Here is a 26,513-nt window from a genome sequence, read left to right as displayed (position 1 = left end):
AGAACCTGCAAAGAAACTGTCAAAATCAAGGCCGCTACTCCCAGGCAGCCCTAGTAATGCACCCTTTTCTTTCACTTTATCAAGAATCAATGGAAAGCTACAGTCAGTAATAATACCAGAGAGGTATTAACAAGCCGTGGCGATTACCGCAGACTACCACTTTCCCTCTCACAAATCCACTAGAGAGATCATAGCCTAACTCTCACCTAGAACTTCCTCATAATCCACCAGGTCAAACCACACGATGGCCACAGACGTCCAGACACCCAGCAACGCGATGACCATGAACCACGTGAAGAAGGAGCCTCCGGAAATCCCTCCTCTCCGCCCATTCTTGTGTCCTCCATGCTTTGCTTCTGTTTGGAGAAAGAAAAATGCAAAGTGTCACCACAGAAGGAGAAACCACCGGGCCGAATGCCACCTTTCCCACTCATTTCTTTTGACAGTGATTTGACTAAAGATCACTTTAGAAACAGGTTTTTCTTAAATTCTCAAAGTGCATTACACAAAACAATCACTTTGAACACAAAGAAGTTTCTAATTAAACTTAATTACCATATTTAAATAATCTTAATTCTGAGCAGAAACAAATCCCTAGTGGGCTATTTTTTTTTTTAAATATGATGGCAGAGCACATACATTCCTTCCAAGCCCTTCGTAAAAACCGTCTTCATAAGAACACTTTTGTGTCCACATGGCCACATGTGCCCTGCCTCCTGTGCTAAGTAGCAGACACGTACGTCATAAACACGACTAAAATGTCATGTTCTTTCCTTCCCGTATCAAGAAAAAGACTGGCCCCAGTTTGATATTTGTCACTGTTATCTTGCATGGTCCGAAACTTTAACTTTCCAACTAGTCAAAGCTATTCTTCTCTCATTATGATCCAATAACCCAAGTCTTTAGCAAGTGTCACAGACACTGGGACAGACATTCTGTTTTGCCTTCCACCTCTGTGGCTTTCTTTACTGCATGGCTAATCCCTTTAGTTATGCTCATCTTCATGGCGCCCCAACTCTGCCAGCTCCTTCACTGGATGCTGTCTTTTCCTGGTGCTGGTAGGTGGATATTTTTTATGGAGCAATGTCTCTTGCCAACCCACAGCAGCACACTCTCAAAAACCCAGCCAATAGCCTGTGAAGTCCAGTGCATGTCAACTTACTTAATGAACTCAGAGATGCAGATGGATCTTATTTCTTAGCCTATTTATACAGTATATCACCCTAAACCATGGTAACTGCCACAGAAGAAAGTAAATTCCTCTAAAATCATTCAATATTGAGGGAAGGTGAGTGAGGGGAGGAGTCAGAGAAACATAAATCACAGACAAAAGATGAAATGGAGCACAATTCCACCCCCTCGAGGTCCAGCAGGGCGTGGGGAGGCAGGAAACAGGCCTGCCAACAGGCGCTCATGCAGGAAACCGCTCTGTAAACTGCCGCTCACCGAGGGCAATTCATCATGCATTTCTATGCTTGGTGTGCCTTATATCCTCCTAGAAATAGTCTTCTATGGTCAAAACAATCAGAATCCACCAAAGTCGATGGTAGCTGTAAAAAGTCAATACTGTTCAAAAAGCTACCATCACGTGCAAATTCCTCTTAAAAAGGAGTGCTATATTCCACAAGTATAAGTAAATATCCTTAACTACCACATATCCCCAAATGCCATGTACAAAAAGGAAACCTTTCTCCATCCTACCAACACAGCAGGACAGTACCTGGCATGACAGAACCCGCCGGTTCTTCCCACAGCTGTCACAAGTACTGCTACATGTCACCCTCATGGCAACTTTCCCACACTTCTGCAGGTGTTTCTAGAAGCTTAAGCAGGACAATGTTCATTCCGTGTGGCTGTTCCTCATATGGTAAGTCATCTGTCATGCCCAGTTGCCCCAGCCCAAAGGCAGGTAGGTCCCAGGATTATTCCCCTAAATATCTCCAATATCCCTTACACGGGGCACTGCCTGCCTGCATTCCACTGAATTCTTGGGGACAGGAATCTTCGTCTGTTCCAGGGGAAAGATGAAGGCGTTCATCCACATCAGCACTGCACGTCAGGGGGAACCCTCACGACTTCCACCTCCATCAGATTACCCAGAACCTGCCTCTACACAGACTTCTAAGAAAAGAACACTAGCAGCTTCAGGCAACCAAAGACTTCCAATGCATCGCTCGGAGAGAAACGAAAATTGAAATTGTACATGCTAAAAGGATATTCTTTCTTTAGACTCATTTTATTTTTATTTTTATTTTTTTTTTTGGTTTTTCGAGACAAGGTTTCTCTGTGTAGCTTTGCGCCTTTTCCTGGAACTCGCTTTGGAGACCAGGCTGGCCTTGAACTCACAGAGATCCGCCTGCCTCTGCCTCCCAAGTGCTGGGATTAAAGGCGTGCGCCACCACCGCCTGGCAAGACTCATTTTATTTTATGTGTACAAGTATTTTTGTCTGCACATACATCCATGCATCATCTGAGTGCTTGGTCCTTTTGAAGGTTAGAAGAGGGTATCAGATCCTCTGGAACTAGAGCTGTGGCTGGCTGGGAGCCACCATGTGGGTGCCAAAACCAAACCCACATCCTCTGGAAGAGGACATTTTATTGTTGGGGAACATGGTTTCCAGTATTTTTATATGTCATAAGGAATCACATAAATCATCAAAACAATACAGAATAAGCTGTCGCTGCAATTTTTCAAAATAAGGGGAAAGATGGCTAAGTCCTGTGGGACAGGAGGGGACCACAGACTCAGTAGCAGTATTTGGGTTTAGTTGACTACACTTTTATAAGCATGAAGACATCTTCCCCTAAGCTATATATACGGGGGAGAAAATCTTTCCTACTTTTCTATAATGTGCAAATACATACATACTGGATAGACAGCTCAGTGTTCAAGAGTATATACTGTTCTTGAATTCAGTACCCCGCACACACATCAGAGCTTACAACTGTCTGTAACTCCAGCACCAGAGGAATCCAACGTCACTGGCCTCTACGTGAATGTGAACTAATGTGGCTATACCCATAATTAAAAAACAAAAGTAAATCTTATTAAAAAGTGAAATATGCCTCCAATTTAAACTGTCATTTAAAATGAAGATAAAACTAGAGTAAACTGGGTTCTTGTATCTGCTCTTGGACATTGCCACAGATACCATCTTTCCATTGCTCCTCATTAACTAAAATAGCAAATTGTTAAAAATACCTTATCCCTTACAATGTCAAACAGTGTGTTACTCTGGCATCTTAACCTTATTACTATTAATACTTGTTAGTTCCATAAAAGATAAAAACATCGAGCCATAGGAGACCCTGCTGGCCTTCACAGACCCTGCTGGCCTTCCCAGCCTTTCCTCTGAGCATGCTCCTGAAGGACACTGCGCAGGAGCTAAGGACCCAGCCCCTTTCTGGAGCACACCACACATACTTGGCCTGTCCCCCTTGTAAATGTGCTGTGCCCGGTCCCCAGGGACAGATCCGTATTCCTGACTCAAGTGAAGGAAGTGTGGTCAAGCAAACCCTTCCCAAGGGTTTCAGACTCCACAAACAAATTCAAAACCAGGACGTTATCACAAAAATATTCTGGAAGGACATCTGGCATTTGCTGCCATCTTTTTAGATCAAAATAAATCTAAGTCAATTTTCATCTGGTTTTCTGGCCCCATATCCAAAAATGCAGCCACCAAGGGGGTTTCCTAGAGTTAAGAATATGGCAAACTCATTTTCCAAAATGAAAATTAAACGGGGTTCGCTCTCTTCCATGCTGCCTCATCAAAATGATGTCCACATAAGAAAATGTTCTCACACCGTACCGAACAGAACATTGCCATTCGGGCATCGGTCCCAGCAGTCAGAAGAAAAGACTCTCCAACGTGGACTGGGGACAAAAGGCCACCGTACGCTGGGGACTCCCTTGCAAGTAAGTAAACTGCAAACCAGTCTCGTAGGTAAGTGCTAGGCATTCACACTGATACTAAACAAAGCATTTAAAGTTTCCAAACAACAGTTCTTTATACAGAGTTTCAACATATCTAGTGGATACCTATGTTTTAAACTAACAAAAAGACAATCTTTGCTTATAAAGAAAAAAAGATACAAATAAAAAAGTAAATTCAACACACTAAGGATATGAAAGCGTCAATTTAAGAAAAAAAAATTCTAGTGTCTTCTATTTTGTTTTTCATTTACCCTCTGCTTCACATGAAGTAGGTCAATTTCCATATAAGGTAAACCTGCTCGACCCAAGCATGCTCACTAATTAAAGACTAGATTTACATACCCCTTAGGTTCCCACATTTTTATAAGGAATCTGAACACACAATTCCTTAGGTTCATTGTAACAGACACATCAGACTATAGTTTATAAAATGTGATTTGTGGTAGCAGAATATATTGAGGCAGACTCAGTTAGGACAGCAAATCTATTCTTATTAGAAAAGGATTATTCCATGAAAAGCAGCCACTGTGAAAAGTCGACCTCTCCAGAAATTCAGGAAAGAAAATGTAAAGCACTTCGCCAACAACATCTGAACAGAGCAGAGCTAAAAAAAAGGCAAGAAAGTTGTCAGCCGGGTCTAAGCCCCTGTTAATCCAAACAACAGACACACATATATATACCTTTGTCCTCAGCCATTCTGATTTCTTCAATCCATGCATAAAATACACTGAGGGGAAAGACCTAAGGCGCTCCCAGGAGGTATAGGGCACCCAGCATGCCCTTTCCTGCTAGAACCGTGACTGCTAGTCCTCCTGGCCAGGGGCTCCAGAGTTAAAACTGGACCTGTCTGTGGACTGCTCACCAGCTATTTTTAGAGGCCACTTCCTCACAGCCACATGCTGCTAATCACTCAGGCAGACTGCACTCCTGACAAGCCGACAGCCCTTCCCACTGGGGATGGATCCCCTGCTGGGCTGGTTCCTATCTCCTGTAACTCCAAGCTCTGAAGGATGAAGCAGCTGGAAGAGCACGAAAACAAACTGTACCACCAGTGTGGTTTTCTTTGGAACAGGCTGCAAGGGCCTCAGCTTTAACACCAATCAGTCAGTAATTAAAGGAGCCCACGCGTGGCCCCAAGCCCAGAGCCAGCATCATCTGGCCCTTCAGAATTTTAATCATCTTTGTGGATTCCTGGGAACTTCCCCAGCACCAGGTTTCTCCCTATCCCCATGATGTCTCCCTCTATCAAGATGTCTCTTTCACTGCTCTCCCACTCTGTCCCTGTTCCAGCTCGACCATCACATTCCCTTATGTTCTCATCCCCATCCCCTACCCTCTATTGCTCCCCCTACCCCCAGTTTACTCAGGAGATCTCATCTATTTCCCCTTCCCAGGGCTATCCATGCATCCCTTAGGGTCCTCCTTGTTAGCTGGCTTCTCTGGAGCTGTGTGTTGTAGTCAGGTTACCCTTTGCTTTATATCTAGTATTCGCTTATGAGTGAGTACAAGCCATATTTGTCTTTTTGTGTCTGGGTTACCTCACTCAGGATGATATTTTCCAGTTCCATCCATTCGTCTGCAAATTCACAATGTCACTGTCTGGCCTACTCCGGTAATCAGATTGGTGAATACCCTAGCTGTCATTATAGAGCCCTCATCTAGTAACTGATGGAAGCAGATGCAGAGATCCACAGCCAAGCACCAGGCTGAGCTCCAGGAGTCCAGTCAAATAGAGGGAAGAGGGATTATATGAGCAAGGGGCATCAAGAGCAGGATGCGGAAATCTACTGAGACAACCAAACCAAACTAGTTCCCACTCATGAACTTTAGACCAACAGCTGCCGAGCCTGCATGAGACTGGACTAGGCCCTCTGCATAAGTGAAACAGTTGTGTAGCTTGGTCTTAGTAAGGGGCCCCTGGCAGTGGGATCAGGATCTATCCCTGGTGCATGAGCTGGCTTTTTGGAGCCCACTACCTATGGTGGGACATCTTGCTAAGCCTTGATGCAGGGGGAGGGGCTTGGACCTGCCTCAACTGAATGTACCAGGCTTTTCTGACTCCCCATGGGAGGCCTTGCCTTTTTGGAAGGGAGGAGAGGTGGGTTGAGAGGGGGATCTGTGGCTGGTATTTCTTAATAAAGAAAAGAAAGAATACATTTTTTTTAAAAAAAAAAAAGAATTTTAATCAGAAGCCTGTGAGACTATTTAGCCAGACTGCTTGAAGAAAGACTAATGTTAAATGACAAGAAATTAATGAACTCTAGAATCCTGAGTCACAACACTATCATCCAGGAATAGTCCTTCCAGCAGCAAAAATAAAGCCAAGTACAAAACCGTTTCGCAGGAAGACAAGAGAGGGCTGAGGGACGCTGAAGGAAAGCAACCGAGAAGGGGGCGGGAAGGGTGGAGGAGGGGAGCAGCGCCTCAGAGGGGAGACAGACCACGGATCCCACATTCGGTGCTCCCTTCTGGGAGATGAAAACGGCTCCAATCTGAATGCCATTTTTTTACTGTTCTAAGATTAGCAGTTTAGAGGCATCATTGGAGCTAATTAATAAATGAAATTAATTTAGAGCAAGTAGAATCTAGAGCAAGCAGCAACCTTTCAAAGTGGCTTCTCCATCTTTAATTTTTTTCACTCCATCTTAAGTCTTCATAAGCAAATAAAACATTTAAACCATTCTGAAGAGGGGTCAGTGACTCCAAGTCTGATGGTCTAGATACAAGACAACGTGAAGAAGACACCAGGTCAGCTTGTGTCCTGGTTTCCTAGGATGGAGTTAAAAAGGACCTTCAGGTAATTGTTACAATACTATCAATATAATACTACATTATCATACAATATTATATAATATTACAGGTAACTGTTCTGGAAGCTTCTTTGTTTGGCAGGTATGAGAAGGATAAGGAACACTCCATGGGACCACAAGACCATGCCACAACTGACACACAAGGCCACACTTATGGGACTCTGGCCTGGTACAGTTTTGAGATGGGGATGTGCTTCCCAATTTCTGTCATCCTAGAGAGTCAGCACATCTCTGGATATCAGTTTCCTGCTTATGAAATATGTCTTGACATACACAAGACACACACGTTTGCTTTAACATCCATGCCACACATTTTCTGGGATCATCAGAATCCGTGCAGAAACCTTCTCATTCACTCCCGGCTATCTCCAGCACACTCGGTGCCGAGGTGCTCCTGAGCAGGCTATGCGAGGCCAGCCACATTAGAAACCACAAGGCAGTAGCCAATTAATTGATGGAAGAATCTCAGCCATTAAATCAGGACCAGCCTAAACAATACAGGTCTGGTCATTCCTTGCAGAATAATCTTAACCATGACTATGTACCCTATGGTTAATGTACTGGATAGTTTTATGTCAACTCAACACAAACTAGAGGCATCTGAGAGAAGGGAACCTCAATTAAGAAAATGCCTCCACAGGCCCTACCCCTCTCCTGGGCAGCAAAATAGAGCTAAGCCCATTGGTGGAGGTGTGGGTGAGCCAGCCCCAAAGCTGTGAGCATGGGAGAGCTGTCCCCATTATGCATCTGTATTTGGCAGCCTGAACAGGGAAGAGGTGGCCCTGAGGTCATAATGGCAGGAGAGCTGCCCCCGTCCCCCACCTGCTGAAACACTAGGGAGAGCAGGCACCTGACTGGGCAGCACAATAGAGCCAGTTCCGCTGGTGGAGGTGGAGGTGAGCCAGCCCCATAGTCGTGAGCATGGGAGAGCTGTTCCCATTTATGTGGCAGCATGGGCAGGGGAGACATGCTCTCTCCACCCCATCCCCCAATCAATGCCTGAGGCAGGTGGGAGAGCTGACCCTGAGAGGTCATTAGAGTGGGAGAGCTGGCCCTGCTCATCACCATCTGCAGAAGTCAGGAGAGTGGACCCAATGCCACACCTGGGCAACACAGTAGAGCTGGCCTTGAAGGTGTAGGTGTGGGGAATCCAACCCTGAGGACATGAAAGCAGGAGAATGGGACCTGCCTCTTGCTCATTGCTGCAAGGTGTGAACTAGCCAGGGCAATGCTGGAGAGCTCACCCTAGTGATGAGGACAAGGGAGAGCTGGCAGGCTGACCAACCCTGCAACTACCCAGGCCCAGAACCAGGGTTATGTGTTGACCCACCCCAATATCCACCCCATCTGTGATCTGCTGCAGCACGTGGAAGGGACCAGTCCTGCAGACCCAAAGCTGCAGGATCTCCACAACACAGGGCAACAGCAGGATATCAAAGAGGAGTCCCAGTGAGGGCCCAGCATCAATAGTGCAGCAGAAACCAGAGGCCTCGAACCAGACCAATGACTCTCAAAATGAACAGTTGTAAGAAAGATATACGGACAAAAGGGGTTACTGTATGACTCACTATGCCACACTATAGCTTCCATGATGAGACTGATTTTTTCCTTCTCTTTTTTTTCTTTTCTCTAATTTAATTTTATTTTATTTAGAGGGGGAAAGAGTGAAATCAAAGGGAAGGGGAAATGACTGAGATGGAGATGCATGATGTGAAAGACACAGAGAATAAGAAGAAGGGGAAAAAAAAAAAAAACAAAGAAAATACCTCCATAAGACCAAGCTGTAAGCAAGCCTGTAGGGCATTCTCCTAAATTGTGATTGATGGGGGAGGGCCCAGCCCACTGCAGGTGGTGTCATCCCTGGGCTGGTGTCCAGTGTTCTATAAAAAAGCAGGCTGAGCAAGCCAGGGGAAGCAAGCCAGTAAGCAGCTCCCCTCCATGGCCTCTGCATCAGCTCCTGCCTCCAGAATCCTGCCCTATTTTGAGTTCCTGTCCTGGCTTCCTTCAGTGATGGACTACAGTGTGGAAGCCAAGTACACCCTTTCCTCTCCAATTGCTTTTGGGTGGTGGTGTTTCATCACAGCAACAGGAACCCTAACTAAGGCAGTTAACCTCCTCCTCCTCCTATATTCTTCAACAGTTAAATAAGCATTGTTAAAAATGTCTTTCCTCCCTAGTTTCACAAAGGTAACAACATCTGTGCAGTGAGGTAAGTGAGGAAAACTGCGCTGTTATCACTTTAAATCATTTACAAATTTACTGTAGGGAAAGAAAACTCGGAATTGCAAGAAAATGCCTGTAATGAGAATAACATTTTTGGTGAAGGAGAACACTTCTAAAAGTTATTAAAAATAAACGGGACTTGTCCACGGCAAATTCACAGCACAGCACACAAGTAAGCTGCAGTCGCTATCAAAGGAGCAGCTGCCGGGACTGAGAGCCACCCCGGCCACAAGCAGCGGACAAACCTGTAATGGAAACTCAGAGACTATTAATACCAGGCTGGTGGGACCTGAGACCACGAGAGCCACGGCCCATGTCCACGGAGCCACAGGCTGCACCTGTCACAAACACCTGCCAGGTGAAGTCCCGAGGCCTCTCAGCCAGCGCTGGCCTGGTCCTTGGCCCCCAGCCACTCCTTATCTGCAACAGCAGTCCTACCCTGTTAGAGAACCAGGTACTTCTTAATCTCTTCCTCCCACGCTTGAATTTCTGTAGGTCCCAGGAACATGCCTACGTCCCCAGTGACTGGAGCCACTGCAGAGAGCCTGAATGTAGAGAATGATTAATCAGCAGTCAGGAAGGGGCGATTTGAAAGTCAGATTGAATCAGTGCACACTGTGTTTAAGTAGTGAAATACCGCAGAGAAACCCATGACTACGCATGATGATGTATGTAAACGAACAAATAAGCAAAAAGGATGACATATAACCCCTTATATTCTCAGTCTCAAAAAGGGAAAGCAGCTCTGTTTTACCAACTGCAAGTTTAAGAATGCCTTGCCCCATTTAAAAAAACAACAAAAAAAAGCCAAGCAACAACAATCCCGCTCCTCCAGAGCTCTCTGCAGGTCATCACACACCCCAGCTCCAGCTCCATCACTGGTGGCCTCCCCAGGACCTCAATCTTAGCTGTAACCAAATGGCTCCAATGCCCAGCCCGGGGTCCCCCTCTCACTCCCAGCAGCCTTGCTCCTGCATGCTGTATCCAACACCCCCTCTCACAATGTGTCTTGCTGTGACCGCAACCTAATTCACCTCCCTAGGCACATCTGCCTTCTTGCTGAAATATTTCTGCAGCCCTGCAGGCAGGCAGACAAGGAATCTAAAATCCTGTTGAACGTGTTCTCCTTGTTTAACTCCACTACGGTGCCAGCAGTGTACCCCAGAATAAGTAAAGTGTGTTATTTTAACCAACACATCCCCCAAAAAAAGGAGCTAGCGTTACAGTGCCTCAACAAATATGAGCAAGCACTATCATTCTAAACCTAATATAAGTAGCCAAGATTACACCAAACTAGGGCAATGCTGCAGACACCAACTACAACATAACCACGCTGACTCCTCCCCCAGAGAACCACACTGACTCCTCCCCCGGAGGACCACGCTGACTCCTCCCCCGGAGAACCACGCTGACTCCTCCCCCGGAGGACCACGCTGACTCCTCCCCCGGAGGACCACGCTGACTCCTCCCCCGGAGGACCACGCTGACTCCTCCCCCAGAGAACCACGCTGACTCCTCCCCCGGAGAACCACGCTGACTCCTCCCCCGGAGAACCACGCTGACTCCTCCCCCAGAGAACCACGCTGACTCCTCCCCCGGAGAACCACGCTGACTCCTCCCCCGGAGGACCACGCTGACTCCTCCCCCGGAGGACCACGCTGACTCCTCCCCCGGAGGACCACACTGACTCCTCCCCCGGAGGACCACGCTGACTCCTCCCCCGGAGAACCACGCTGACTCCTCCCCCAGAGAACCACGCTGACTCCTCCCCCAGAGGACCACGCTGACTCCTCCCCCAGAGAACCACGCTGACTCCTCCCCCAGAGGACCACGCTGACTCCTCCCCCAGAGGACCACGCTGACTCCTCCCCCAGAGAACCATGATGACTCCTCCCCCAGAGGACCACGCTGACTCCTCCCCCAGCTTTAGAAGAGTCACCTCTGCAGCAGAGGATTCAGAGTGTACGACCTATTCCAGCTTGTCTAGTCACCGGTCTCTTCAGACTCTAACTCTCGTTTCTACTCCTGACGTGCTGTTTTTTAGTGTGGAGGATGGCTCCCAGCGGATCCATTCCTCCAGTGTAATGCTGAGAGGAGGTGGGGCCTTCAGAAAGTAGTCTCACAATCAGTCCTCAGGGGTGTATTCTCGAAGGTGGGAACCCACCTGCTCGCCCGCTGCTTGCTCCACCTGTGTCTCCACGGTTGGCTGCTCTTCCTGGGGGCTCCGAGTGACGGAAACACCCATCCTTGTGAGGACTTTCTAGAACCATTAAACAAACTTCACCTCTTTATAAGGTGAATTAGCTAATGTTTCATTACAGTCACATGGTGGATTAACACACTCACCACCTACCTCCCATCCCTCCAAACCCAGTTCCTCAGTTAAGCCTCTCCTGGCCACATCTGCTACTCAGTCTTTTCACAGCCCTGGTCCTGCATGATGGCCTCCTTGGCTGTCTGCCCTCCCTCACAGCAAGAGCAGCCACAGCCGTGCCATGGTTGGTTCATTACAGCTTCCCCGTGTCCACAAAAACTGCCTCAGACTTCTCTGCCCTTAAATCCATCCTACCAGATTCAAGGTCCTCTTAGCCTTACTACACTAGGAACCTAAACCACAGCAGGACCTGTCCTGAGAGCCACCACAGAAGAGCGGGACCTGTCCTGAGAACCACCACAGCACAGCACAGCGGGACCTGTCCTGAGAACCCACCACAGCACAGCACAGCAGGACCTGTCCTGAGAACCCACCACAGCACAGCACAGCGGGACCTGTCCTGAGAACCACCACAGCACAGCACAGCAGGACCTGTCCTGAGAACCACCACAGCACAGCGGGACCTGTCCTGAGAACCCACCACAGCACAGCACAGCGGGACCTGTCCTGAGAACCACCACAGCACAGCACAGCGGGACCTGTCCTGAGAACCCACCACAGCACAGCACAGCAGGACCTGTCCTGAGAACCACCACAGCACAGCACAGCGGGACCTGTCCTGAGAACCACCACAGCACAGCACAGCAGGACCTGTCCTGAGAACCACCACACCACAGCACAGCGGGACCTGTCCTGAGAACCCACCACAGCACAGCACAGCGGGACCTGTCCTGAGAACCCACCACAGCACAGCACAGCGGGACCTGTCCTGAGAACCCACCACAGCACAGCACAGCGGGACCTGTCCTGAGAACCACCACAGCACAGCGGGACCTGTCCTGAGAACCACCACAGCACAGCGGGACCTGTCCTGAGAACCACCACAGAAGAGCGGGACCTGTCCTGAGAACCACCACAGCACAGCACAGCACAGCGGGACCTGTCCTGAGAACCCACCACAGCACAGAACAGCGGGACCTGTCCTGAAGGCCACCACAGCACACCCACCTGCACTCTAGCTTTCTGCCTACTCCTGTCACACTTCCGTGTGTGTGTGTGTGTGTGTGTGTGTGTGTGTGTGTAAATATATACATATTAGTGTTTCACCTTCATGCATGTCTATGCACCACATATGTGCCTACTGCCTGAAGAGACAAGGAGGGCATTGGATCACCTGGGACTAGAGTTACAGACAGTTCTGAGCTGCCTTGTGGGTGGCAGGAATTGAACCTGGGTCCTCTGGAAGAGCAGTGAGTGCTCTTACTTGCTGACCCCCCACCTCCCTGGTCCCCTACCCGCCCCCCCCCACACACACACACAGGTACAATTCTTAGCAGAAGTCTTCACTTCTTCACTTTCCACTCACAACTTACAAACTATACATGCCCTGTGGCTTCAGCACACCCCAGCAGATTCTCCAATGTCTCACTAGCGATGCCCATGTCATTAAATCAGATGGAAAGTGTTCTGGCTCCATCTTACTGCCTCTTAGTAGAATTCTCTCCCTTTCACAATTTCTTCCCTCCCTGCCTTCGGACTCTCCTGTCATTCCCATCACCTCCCTGGACTTTCTTACTTCCACTCTCTCCTGCTGGGTCATTCTCCTCCACGTGACTTTGAAGTGTGAAAAATTCCTAAGCATAGTCCTCCGCTCCTGAGCCTGGTCCTCTGCCCACTCCAGCTCACTCCAGCTACTATGGGAAAGATTAACCTATTTCTCTCCTTTGGCCCCAAATCCAGGTGACCACCCCTAAATGTCCTATGTGGATGACTAAGGGGCAATTCAGCACGTCTCTGGCATCCTTCCCTTTCCTCTCCAAGGTCAGAGTCACTTGCAATAAGCTAGTTGCTTACCATCCATCCTTTTCCTGAAGGTTCCACTCAGGCTGTTTTCCCACCTGGCTACAGTTATACAAGCATGTGGGCTCCCTCAGCACCTGGGCATCCTCGTCAGTTTTTAAAACTGTAGTGCCCCAGTGTGCCCGTGAAGACCTGAGCTTAGAGAACCCGCTTTCCTTCCACCTCCGTATGGTTTCTGCTCATTTGCAAGCACTTCAGCCTCTGAGCTTTCTTAAGCTTTGTGTATGCTCTGGCAGGAAAGGGTGAGAAAACGTTTCCACCCTTTCTGCCTTTTGAGTACAACATATCATCCAAACCCAAACTCTCCCTCACTGCTCTGTCCACCTTACTGTGACTTCACTGCTTTGCACAGCAACAGAAGTGTTTTCATCTGATTACACAATGAGTGAGTTTTTAAAAAGAAATAATCATGTTCACCCTACTCTCAAGATAAAACAGAAGATCTTCAAGCTGGCCTGGGGCATCAGCTGCGCTGACTCCAGACGGCTGCTCTAACCTCAACTTTGTTTCGTTTCCTCTGAGCTGCTTAGAGTCTAGCCACAAACCAACCAAAAACAGCCAGCTTTCTACTCTGTATTCGGCCTCACGCTCTCGGTGCAGCCTGTTCCTGGAATGTCCCAATGGGGCCACCACACATCAGTCACTGCTCAGTCCCCTGACTCACTATGTCCTGTTCACTCTACCAACACACCCCCTCCTCAAGGAAGCCTTCCCATCTTTCAGGAAATGTTCTGACAGCAGTCAGCATGTCACTGGGAATTAAGAAAGACAGCCTAAGACAATCGTCTTCTGATGTTTCATGAAGCCAGGTACAGAAGAATAGGTCTCATAGGAGTTCCTTTGAACTCCTTTGCATGTAAAAGGAAATCAACACTTTGGAAGATACTAAATGACTTCCTTCTCACATGCTGGAGAGTACAGGGTTAATCAGACCCTTCTCTGGTCAAACTTAAAAGAAGGACCAGCCATGTCCTTGAAGACTTCTTGAACTTAATTCATTCAGGAGGCAAAAGACACATAGCCTGCCTCCTTACCACTGCCCACTTTCCAGTACGAAAAACTTTAAAAATGTAATTCCACACTCAAGTGTTTCACATATCTAAATTGGGAGGGAAGTATATTCGAACAACTGCACAGTTCAAATTCCCTCCTCACAGGAGAAAAGGTTCTGCAAACCATTAAGACAGAAGACTGAAGCCCAGTGGCTGCTGAGCACACGTTGGGACTCCATCCACCCACTCCCAAGTTTCCAAAGCTCCGGCTCAGGTAAACTGGGAGTTGCTACCCAGGCTGGACAGGAAGGAGCTGTGCGGCCCCCTCCATGATCACAGCAGCCAGAACCAAACTGTGCTCTCCTGACTAAGGCTCTGTAGAAAGGCACAATGATTGGAAGGGTGACAAGGGACTGCCCTGTGTTACAATCCCAGAAAAAAAAACAAACCAAGTAAACAGTTTGTACTTCCATCAGACTAAGTTAAAATGAGGTATCAGCAATGCCCAGGCTGCCTCCTTCTGCCCCCACTCCCTTCCATCTCCATCCATCCTTCCATTCTGAAAACTAATTATCCTTTGTAATCCTTAGGTAAAAACTTCTACCTAGCATTCATCTGTGTTTGTAGCAATGCTGATTCACCACGGAGGGAACTAAAGGGATCAGAGCACAGATACACACACACACACACACACACACACACACACACACACACACACATACACACACACACCACACACCACACCACCACCACCACACCACACTTTAGGAATCTTTTACTACCAAAACTACACTGGGAAACTTGGTTAATTCTTCAAGCCATGCTTAATAGATCAGTTTTTAAAAGTTAATTAGTTCTCCCCACAGAGTGTTCAATAGAGAAGAGCACATCTCTGAGGAATAACTGCTCCCCTAGGCCAATTACTCATGGAACAGGTATTGATAGGACATCTTAAATGAGGCAAGTTTCTTGCTGGCCCACGACAGGAAAAGTTTTGAGGAATGAGAGATGAACAGGTGGACGGGAGGGAGGGAGGGAGGGAGGGAGGGAGGGAGGGAGGGAGGGAGGAAGGAAGGAAGGAAGGAAGGAAGGAAGGAAGGAAGGAAGGAAGGAAGGAAGGAAGGAAGGAAGCATGGCTATTCACTGAATTCTTCATCCAGAGGTCATGAAGCCGATACAGATGGACACCACTGATCTTCAGAAGGTTTCTTGACTTTAATTCAGAAGGCAAAAAGCGATCCACAAAGCCCTCCTCCCTTATCATTTTCCAGGGAAAAAAATTAAATAAATGGGCAACACTTACATTTTACATGAATGGGAAAAAAGGAGTACATAAAAGCATAAAAACCATGTGAAGTTACAAAGCATATCATGTCTTAGAATCAAAACACTATAAAACGAAAGGTTAAAAAACCCCACTAGATGCAGTTCTGATCCAGACACTTGGACAGACAGAGCCACCAACACTACCATCTAAACCAGTAAGAACGCAGGTAACAGTGAACAGTAGGCAAGGGTGGCTGGACCCAAAACTTATCCAGCACGACGGCCAGGGAGACAGTTCTGTCAGCGAAGTCACCGCCCTGCCAGGCCAGCATGAGGACCGGAGCTAAGCCTGGCATCCACGTGAAAGGCTGGGCCTGGCTATAATCTCCACAGGGACGAGGCAGAGACAAGACGGAGGGCTCACTGGCCAACTCCAGGCCAATCTAAAACACAAGGTAGATGTCCCCTGAGACGTCACACCCAAGACTGACTTCTGGCCTCCATGGGCACAGGGACCAGCACACAGACTGCAGCCACATGAAAACACGCCCAAAACAAGTATAAAAATTACACAGTGAGAACTGCCTCTTTGTGGGGTGCCCTGCTTGATAGTCTAAGTCAACGGCTCTCAACCTGTGGGTTGCAAGCCGTTTGCAAGTCACAAATCAGATATTTACATTACAAATCATAACAGTAGCAAAATTACAGTTATGAAGTAGCAACGAAATAATGTTCTGGTTGGGGTCACCACAACGTGAGGAACTGTATTAAAGGGTCACAGCATTAGGAAGGTTGAGAACCACTGGTCTAAGGGCTCTGGGCATTGGGCAGCCCCCACTGTAAGTTATGAGGGGAGCTATGGGCCACACAGCATCAGTTCTGATCTCTGAAGGAACAAAACTAGATGCAGCATGTGAGTGACAAACCCTGAATGCCAAAGGCTGGACGAGATCCCACAGCTGGCATACGATACATACTGCAAAGAGGGATGCAGAAGGGCACATATCTGGAGGGTAATGTGCCCCACATTTGGGAACCCCCACACTGCTTCATGTGTGCCCGCTATTCACTGTTAAAAACAGTACTGGTAAGCAGAGCACTTTCCTGAGTTCTGTCATTCATTCTAGTGAATTACTGGACCCAAGGGTGGCTGCAGGGGCTGAGAAACTTGAGGTCAGCTAGTCTGAACTCACAGTGCCCTCAGGAGGCACTAGCAGTGGCTAGTGTCTGAAGTGAGTCTTGCAGAGATGTCCTCTCATGCTCCACGGTTTGCCAAACTCCCAGAGCCCTTCTCTCAACTCCATGAGTTGCAAGCTTTCTTCAGACCTATCTTTGAGAGAAATTTAACAGATGGGCCAAAGGAAAGCACACTTCTATAGAACAGTAAAATGGGTTTTCAAAAACTCTTACCACATTACAATAAATATGGCAAAGAACTTAACAACATATATGAACTCCCCAAGTCCCCCACTGAATGCCAAATGAGAGCGAGGGCCCGGGAGAATTCCAGGCCCAGGATGAAGGTGCCTGAAGAGACTACCGGTCACCAAGGGGACACACTCAAGCAACAGCCCATCTGCTCCTGAACAGCAGAGCAGGGAGAAATGGGGAGCAAAGGCTGCCGGGAAGGGACCACACACACCACGCAGCCTGGGGTCCTGGAAAGACCCAGCTTCCCATGGATGAGTGTGGGCAACAAGGAAGCAGCAAGTATGGACCCCCTTGCAGTTCTACCCAGAAGGGCTGACTGCCCACACAAGTGACTCCAGGCCATCCTGGCCAGAGCGGGTCTGAGGCAGCGAGAAGAAACTATGTGTCATGGTAGAGGTCCTCCCTGGCCTTCCAAAGAACTGAGGCAGCACTTGGCACACGTCTCTTGTGTACACCCTGCCAGCCAATCTTACCAACTGGCACAGGAGACATGGCGACGTGGCCAGGAGCCTGTGAGGACAGGGGCCTTGCAGTCTCCTCCCTACCTGGGAACTCCTGAGAAGCAGAAGCCTTGAAGAGGTCGTGAGGAGAGTGCTAGTGAGGGGAGACGCACTTGCCACTGCAAATGAGACCAGGGCTAAACCAGCCAGCCTCAAACACAGAAGGTGACTGGGATGCTGAGAAATATGTCCCAGGTGGGAAAGAGCCTGTGCTCCCCAGGAGAAATGAAGGATCAATCCTGCCCAACCACGATGACTAGAGGAAGAGCAAGGATTTTCCAGTAGTACTCCGGCAGACAGAGACACATAAAATAAATGTCGACACAACATACTTTTAGATATTTTAGGCTCAACATAAGAAATAGCCAGTAAAATGACTTGGACACAACTTAAATGTATGTCCCCAACACTTTATTAAATTTCCAAATATTGCAATTAAATCTGCAATAATTTTATAATGAATAACTGTACAATTATCACTTAGATTCTATTTGTGAAGAGGTTATTGCATGGCTTATGTTAGAACCACTCATCATTCTCTGTTCACCTTTTAATCAGTATTATTTGAATAAAATAGTTCAAAGTAAATTGTAAACACCAGTACACATCGACATACACCAGTTTGTATGTCATAGTTCAACATTTCTTTACAGGTTTTAGTGTAAAATTCACATAAAATTGAGGGCATTGATCTTAAGTGACTATTCCCTGAGTTTTAACAAATGTGTATGCTGGTGTGGCCAAATCCCTATGGAGACCTAGAACAAGGACCCCACTTAAGGTTCTTCCCTCATGATCATTCTTCTCATTCTGCTTTCACCCTACCCTGCTCTGTTATAGGCATTTCTGTTTTTATTTTCTTACTGTAGATTAGTTTTGCCTATTCTTAGAGTCTTATAAAAGTAGCACCACATAATGCATCTTTCACGTGTTTGCTCTATTTTCCCATCATACTAGTTAACTAAGGGATAGAGTTTCACTGTCTGCATACAAGAGTATATATGAGTGACAAGTATCCATTCTGTTACTAATAGAAAATGAGGAGTTTCCCATACTGCATTACTATGAGCATGACCCCTGGAAAAACTCTTACACAAGATTACTGCAAATACAGCCAGGTCTCCATACTCACAGTTTCTACATCAACAGATTCAATCAACAGCAACTGGAAAATGGATTTAAGCCTATGACGCTTACATTTGTACTTAACGTGGACAAACATTCTTCCCTTGTCATTATCCCCCTGAACAATGCTGTATAACTACTTGCATAGCATTTACACTGAATTAGATACTAGTGCTGGATAGTTTCATGTCAATCTGACACAAGCTAAAGTCATCTGAGAGTCTGAGAGGAGGGAACCTCAATTGAGAAAATGCCTCCGTAAGATGGAGCTGTAGGCAAGCCTGAAAGGCATTTTCTTCTGTAGATCAGTGGGAGAAGGCCTAGCCCATGGTGGATGGAGCCACCCCTGGGCTGGTGGTCCTGGGTTCCATAAGAAAGCAGACTGAGCAAGCCATGAGGAGCAAGCCAGTAAGCAGCAGCCCTCATGGCCTCTGCATCAGCTCCCGCCTCCAGCTTCCTGCCCTGTTTGAGTTCCTGTTCTGACTTCCCTCAGTGAAGAACAGTGATGTGGAGGTGTGAGCCCAATCAACCCTTTCCTCTCCATGTTGCTTTGGCCATGATGTTTCATCCCAGCCATCCTAACCCTAACTAGGACAGTGTTAGAGGTAATCTAGAGATGATCTGAAGCAAAGGGAGGGTATGGTTGGTTTACATGCAAATACAACACTGGTTTACACTCCGGGCTCGAGTTTCTGTGTGACAAGGAGGATCTTAGAACCAATCTTCTCCTCATATTACTGCTTTAGGTAAATATGCAGAACTGCTGGGGCCCAAGTATTATAAAAAACCGTTCCCAAACGAACTCCACCATTTAATGTACTCATTAAGAGCCACTGACCACTCTTGTCATGATTTGGTCTTTCTAGGTTTAGCCATTCTGGTGGGTATTATCACAAGTCTCACAGTGTGTTTCACATATGCTGTCCTGAGAATGAATTATGCTGAGCACACTTTTCAAATCATGTCAAACATTTATTTCACTCAGTTTGTGCATTATTTGCTCATGTCTTTTACACTTTTTAAAAATGAATTGTAAGAGTTCTTTGCATTTCCCTGACACTTGTCCATTACCATTCTCTACTTGTTAAAATTCTTTCTCCCTGGTCTCTGCTCATCTTCTCAATGACGTCTTCCGGCCGGGAGTGTTAACTCTGATAATGCAGACCACATCAGTTTCAGGTATATTCTAGAGACATCACCAACACATCAGGGGTATAGCTTAGCAGGATTCCTTGCTTCACAGTGAGACGTGGCATCTATTTCAGGACTTACCTTGCATCACCGGCTCTAAGAAACACAGACACTAGCGGAATCTTGGCTATGGGCCGAACTCTGTACCAGTGAAGAAGGTGGTCTCACAACAGGGGGCAGACTATTAACGAACATCTCTTTGTGGCTCTTACCAAGAGTGAAAGTTAAGAACTACTGATGATTTTGAGGGTTTTTCAGGGTTTTGTTTTGTTTTTACTAAGTTATAAAAACTTTGGTTGCTATTCTACCAGATTCAACTACTGAAGTCTGATTTCAGCCTCCAGCAGCCAGGCGACACTCTGGTCCTCCGACTTCTTACAAGAACTGCCTTACCTGTGCTCTATAGGAGAAGGCTATTTTAATAATAAAAACACTTTTTAAAAAATCTATATAGAAGAGATATCAAAATTTCAAGTGCAAGCAGGGCATGGCAGTGCACACACCCAGGATGATTTGGGAGGTAAAAAAAGGGCCTGTTGGAGGATATTATTAGGACAAAATGGGAAATACTGAGTATTGACTTTCCACGGTGAACAAGTGTTTGTGATAACCACTCTACAGCAGCACAGAAGTATACCCTTGGGCTGGAGAGATGGCTCAGAGGTTAAGAGCACCAGCCACTCTTCCAAAGGTCTTGAGTTCAATTCCCAGCAACCACATGGTGGCTCACAACCATCTATAATGAGATCTGGTGCCCTCCTCTGGCCTGCAGGGATACATGCAGGCAGAACACTGCATAATAAAACAAGAAGGAAGTAGTAGTATTAGTAGCAGCAGCAGCAACAGCAGCAGCAGCAGCACACCCTTGTTTCTAAAGAAAGCATGCTGAAGAAATTAAGGGCGCAGTAATTTGAATTAACTTTCAGGAAAACTAAAGGAACCAGGAGAGGCAGAACACACATATCCCTCTGTGGTAATAACTGATAAACTTATGCAAGGGGGATCTTCATTGCACTTAAAAGTGTCTTGCAGCTTTGAAAATTTTAAATTAATATGATAGAAAATACATACATTTCCAGGCTAGAAGGGTCAATACACTCCAAAAAAAAAATTGGAGAACTGAAAGAACAAGAGCTTCCCAGGTTTATTCACAACTGGGTTCTGGACAAATAAAAAGATAAAAACAGTACAGTTTTTAGGATGCTTCTAGAGATAGCGAGGGGATTCTGAGCATGAAGCCATGAGGTGGCACAGAGCATGAAGCCCGAGTGCCACTAGGGCCACACAGAATGTTTTGAGTCTTAGGAGACACGTGACAAGAACTTATGTGAGTTTATCTAACAGGATGACGTAATGAACACAACTCACTGTCACAGAGAAGAAAGCCGAGATGCAGCAGTGGTGGGCAGCGGAAGTGGGGGAAGCAAGGGGGCAAAGTGCTGGGCTGGCAAACCCCAGGGAAGGGAGAGTCTCTGCGCCCCAGGGAAGGGAGAGTCTCTGCACCCCGGGGAAGGGAGAGTCTCTGCGCCCCAGGGAAGGGAGAGTCTCTGCACCCCGGGGAAGGGAGAGTCTCTGCACCCCAGGGAAGGGAGGAGAGTCTCTGCACCCCAGGGAAGGGAGGAGAGTCTCTGCACCCCAGGGAAGGGAGGAGAGTCTCTGCACCCCAGGGAAGGGAGGAGAGTCTCTGCACCCCAGGGAAGGGAGAGTCTCTGCACCCCAGGGAAGGGAGAGTCTCTGCACCCCGGGGAAGGGAGAGTCTCTGCACCCCGGGGAAGGGAGAGGAGTCTCTGCGCCCCAGGGAAGGGAGAATCTCTGCACCCCGGGGAAGGGAGGAGAGTCTCTGCACCCCAGGGAAGGGAGAGTCTCTGCGCCCCAGGGAAGGGAGGAGAGTCTCTGCACCCCAGGGCATGATCGTCCTGTTGTTAGAGGGTTTACAGTTTTCAAAACCAAATGTGAAAAACATCTACAAAATAAAAACTGAACTTGGTTCTAAAAATAAAAAGATAAAAGAAGTTAAAGGTCAGCTTTTTGAGCCATCCCTGAAATGCTACCAATTCTGCCTATCTGCAAAGAGTAGAAACCAAAGAGACCTGTCTCCACTCACCTGCCACCATGCTCCTGTGTTTGGTGCCCCCACACACCTATGACACTCTCAACAAGGAACCCTGAACTGGGCCTCAGATTCAAACAGGAGAACAATCCTTAAGTCATCTGTCACACACAGGGAAACCGTACACCTAGAGGTGGTGATAACACGAGGAAGGGGAAGCCACAGGGTGAAGTTTTCACCCTGCCTTTCAGTAGGGCTGGCACACTGTTTCCAAGGTCCTCATAGTAATGAATGGTGCCCATCTGCCACCTCTGGGGCCATAACTAACACACAACTCCTGAACCCAAAATCCAATTCCAGATGCAGCCTCACAATGTGAAAGACCCCCGCTCCATTATGAGGACATGGGGCTTTGGGCCAATGAAATGCTCCCCCCCCCCTATAACTTAGCCTAAGAAACGCCATTCTGAAGGAATCAGAAAAACAGGAGTTCACAGCCATAGCCAGCCACCCGGCCTTGACAGAGATAACTATGGCCAGCCATCCAGCCTTGAGAGAGATAACTGTGGTCGGCGGCCTTGGGAGAAAGACAGTTGAGTCGAATCAGGATATTTTATGGCTGGCCCCCTGGCCTTGAGGAATAAGCAGCTGGCCTGGGCAAGGCCAAATCAGCCACACACATACGACCCCAAGTTCACCCTGGCCTTCTTTGAAACAACCAATAGGGACCCTGTAACTATGCTTCTCGCTTCTGTAACCGCGCCTCTGCCCCTGGGATCCCATAAAAAGTCCCCCTTGCCTTAGGAAAGCGCGCAAGTCCTCCAAGAGACTTCGCCCCAGGTACCTGGTCTAAATAAACCCTCTTGCTTTTGCATCTGATCTGTGGTTTCGGTGTGTTCCTTGGGTTTGGGGTCTCTCCCGGAGGAAGATCTCAGCTGGGGGTCTTTCAAATGTAGGGTGGGGTTTCCACTCTCTCCCCCTTCATTCTAGTGTCTAACACATTACTCCCTGCCAAGGGGGCTTTTTTAGTTAGCCATACCATCCTAGCCACTTCCGGAGACTAAAATTCATCAAAACCAAAACAAAACAGAAAAAAAGAGCAATCTACTTCAAATCCTTCTAGTTAATAGTTTATGCTTGACAATGATCTTGATTTGCAAACGGTCTTATACCTGTTCAAGCCCATATTCCACTCACAGCCCTGGCCACTGATTGCATAAGCTTCTGATCCTGGAATCAGATCTAGCATACAGTATTATGTCATAACCTGACTTTAATAAGCATTACCTGGACAGGCTACTCTTGAAGTTCATGCCCAGGTCCACAATCACCTGCTTTTCACACTGCACATGTGATTGATGTGACCACCTTTGACCCCAGGGCATTCCCAAAATTCTGCTAACCTCAGCAAGGCTGGGAAATGTCAAGATTGAGTCCTGAACAATGTGCAATGCGTACCAAATACATAACAGAATTATTCTTCAGCAGCCTGCACTTCATAAACACACAGTGTCTCTAGAAGTTTACAGGTGCCTTTCTAGGCACTGTAGAATACTTTTTACTGACAGAAGTTACCTAGGATTACTTCTGGCATAAAGCTGTACATACAGATAGAGCACTCATATACACAAAATAAATAAATCTTTAAAAAATGCACTGTAGAATACTTTTTACTGACAGAAGTTACTTAGGATTACGTCTGGCATAAAGTTGTACATGCAGATTGCACTCATACACACAAAATAAATAAATCTTTAAAAAATGAGTAATCTGTCCCTTTAGCTTCCTGCACCTTCTGACTTTGTGATTCTCGATGGTAAAATCACTCAGGAACTGCTGGTTGCAGTCACAGTTCTGAAACTGTAGAAAAGCCTTTGGTTCTCAACATTCCTAATGCTGTGACCCTTTAATATGGTTCCTAGTGTTGTGGTGACCCACAACCACCAAATTATTTCATTGCCATTTCATAACTTTAATTTTGTTACTGTTGTGAATCATAATGTAAATATCTGATGTGGGGGATATCTGATATTTGACCCCAAAGGGGTTGCAAGCCACAGGTTGAGCCCCGCTAAGGTTTAGTCCATGTTGGTCTGGTCCCTTAAACCTCACTGCACAGTTCACACCTTATTTAGAATACAAAGTACTTTTGTCCCAATCCAATGACAAAGCAATGTAGAGTATCTGAAAAACAAAGCACAGTTTTGACTGTTTATCCCACATGTACATCTGTGTGTGCTCCCTTCCCAATGCACCCCAATCGCACACCAAAGTGATGACCCACATCACCACCATGTAAAGATGTCCTGTAATCCTGATCTCACTGACTTGTTTTGCTCTAACCCTCACGGTGGAGAGAGTAACCCCAAAAGATGTGACCAGCTGCAGAGTGCAATTCTTTAGGCTTTATACAAGACCCACACATGCTAAAGCTCAGTCAGAATCCTGGTGCTTAAGTATCCATGACAACACTGGCTAAAAATAATGCTTTCCGTGGAGAGAGTTGGGTCACCATCAAATTCAGATGGCAAAACAGATCAGCTCTGTAAGTTGTCAAGGACTGTAGGATGTAAACCTAACTCTGGATGGCAACTTTTAAATGGTATCCATAGATTTTTTTTTCCACGTTATCAATTCATTCATTTATTCAGCAAATACTCTAAATCTCTGTCCTGTGCAACTTAACTTATAACCCAAGGAAGAGGAACTAGAACTCACACTCCCCACATAAAAGGTCGACAAGATAACAGGGTACAGTCATTTGGGGGAAGTATGCTGCTGAATTTCAAATGTACAGCATTCTCGGGTGCTGACTGCTGCAAACCGCTCTTTATAAATATTAAAAATGTCCACTTCTCAATCTGGTATCCTTTAATGAAAATTGGCAAATCTTATTTTCAAAGAGGAAATAGTCATAATTCTTACAAAGGAACTTAAAAATATGAAACTGAAAAAGGGGAAGAAAAATTCAGCAGATGACTCCATACTTCAGTATTTACACAAATAATTTTAGCCCATTCTTTTGAGTCATGTTTAAAAATAAAAAGGGAAATTGAAACCTTGCAAATAAGTGAAGCTTCTCTAAACACATACACACACACACACACACACACACACACACACACCAGAACAAATGAACTGTCGGCTTTGGCCCAACTTTCATCCCAAACAGAATCATCCAATTAAGTATGGATAAAAGAGTTCCAGGAATACCTCTTCTATTACTACTGAATAGCTTCCTGTGGGTATAACCCAAGAAGATGATGAGGAACCTGTAGCATGCTATCTAAACCATATCTAACACCGAATGGACTTGACCTATCTATCTAAACATTTCTCTATATCTATGAAGTACACATGTTCTTAGGATTCTGTTTATCTCTGACACTTATCAATAGGATTTCTATATTCTTGCCTATAGCATAAACCTAAAAAATACTAACAAGTCATTTTTGAGAACTTATGACATCAAAAGCAAAATAGAAAACAGCACAGCTACCTCTTCAGTGTCCTTTTGGACTGATGACAGAGAAATGCTCATCTGTATGTGTTCATTCCAATGTCGTCTACCTTTCTGTGAACTAAGCACCTGCTTTCATGCTCAATACTGACACACCATTGAGTACAGAGGACACAGCCTGCCCAGGCAGCTGCTTTAACACCAGATGCAAGACAAGAGAAACAGGTTATCCACAGTACAGCAACCCCTGGCCTCTGCAATATAAACATAACTAGACTATGACCAAGTTTCCAAGTTTTGGGTTTGGTATGAGCCAGGCAGCAAGCATGGTTTTACTTTTAGAACAGTTAAAAGGAAGTCAGAGAAAAATTTCATAATGTGAGGTTTATTGGAAACTCAACTGCAGTGCCCATAATCGGGTTTTATTGGTACACCTCCTGGCTCTACTGGCCACGGCTGCTTCCAGGCTACAGCAGCAGAGCTGAGAGGCTGTAACAGTGACTGCATGGTCAGACTGCCGATCTAATCTGTCCCAGTGGGTACTCTGCAGCCGAGATCACACAAGGACCTAGTCAAAGGGAGGAGCAGTCCGTCTAGCTCTGAGGAAAACGCAAGGGGAAGCCCTGTTCGCTTTCCTCCTCGCTGCCGCTGGCTGCTTCCTTCCCGGGTTCCCCACAAAGAGCCAAGAAGCAGAAGAAAAGGCCCCTAGGAGACTATCTGAGCCAATAATCACTACAATCCGGAACCAGCTCCGCCTCTGCTTTGCTTTTAGATGAAATCAATTCCATCTGGTCTCTGTTCCTAATGGTGGGTGCCTTCACAATCAAGTAGGACAGAGATTCCATACATCAACCCTCATCATCACCAAATACGGTGACTGTATTTGTGAAAGTACTATTGAGTCACTTTGAAATCACTCTTCAATGCTATGATGAAAGTACCATCGTCTTCATATGAAGAGGGAGAAAATTTGGGAAACATTTGGAAAGGGTTAGTGATTTACCCAAATTAGCAAATAGAAGAGCCTGAGTTTCTATGTGGGTTCGGTTCAGCTGGAGACAATTTTGTTGATTGAACTTGGCATCTGTTGAAGAAGTTCATATCATAAGTTCTAAAGAAAATGATGAGTCCAGGAATGGGGACTGCCGTGGACGGTGCCCTGGTTCACTGAGGGCTGCCGTGGACGGTGCCCTGGTTCACTGAGGGCTGCCATGGACGGTGCCCCGGTTCACTGAGGGCTGCTGTAGATGGTGCCCCAATTCACTGAGGGCTGCCGTGGACGGTGCCCCGGTTCACT

The 26,513-nt window shown here is 46.7% G+C and overlaps 1 protein-coding gene across 23 annotated transcripts in view; it reads right to left on the bottom strand.

Annotated features, from left to right (window-relative positions):
- Positions 1 to 26,513, bottom strand: part of Asph (aspartate beta-hydroxylase) — a 230,008-nt gene that overhangs the window by 185,215 nt on the left and 18,280 nt on the right. For 15 of the 23 annotated variants that reach the window (XM_006974922.4, XM_042270857.2, XM_076563917.1 and 12 more), the window contains exon 2: positions 207 to 356. In XM_006974922.4, the coding sequence (XP_006974984.1) occupies positions 207 to 356 (150 nt within the window). Of the gene's footprint in view, positions 1 to 206; positions 357 to 4,614; positions 4,760 to 26,513 lie in introns of those variants that run through there. The other 8 variants (XM_042270861.2, XM_042270863.2, XM_042270862.2 and 5 more) reach the window with 1 other exon arrangement.

Source organism: Peromyscus maniculatus, chromosome 2, assembly GCF_049852395.1.
Source record: "Peromyscus maniculatus bairdii isolate BWxNUB_F1_BW_parent chromosome 2, HU_Pman_BW_mat_3.1, whole genome shotgun sequence".
In the NCBI taxonomy this organism is placed as follows: Eukaryota; Metazoa; Chordata; class Mammalia; order Rodentia; family Cricetidae; genus Peromyscus; species Peromyscus maniculatus.
The sequence above is the reverse complement of the archived record's forward strand: the minus strand, read 5'-3'. Positions and strand labels throughout refer to the sequence as shown.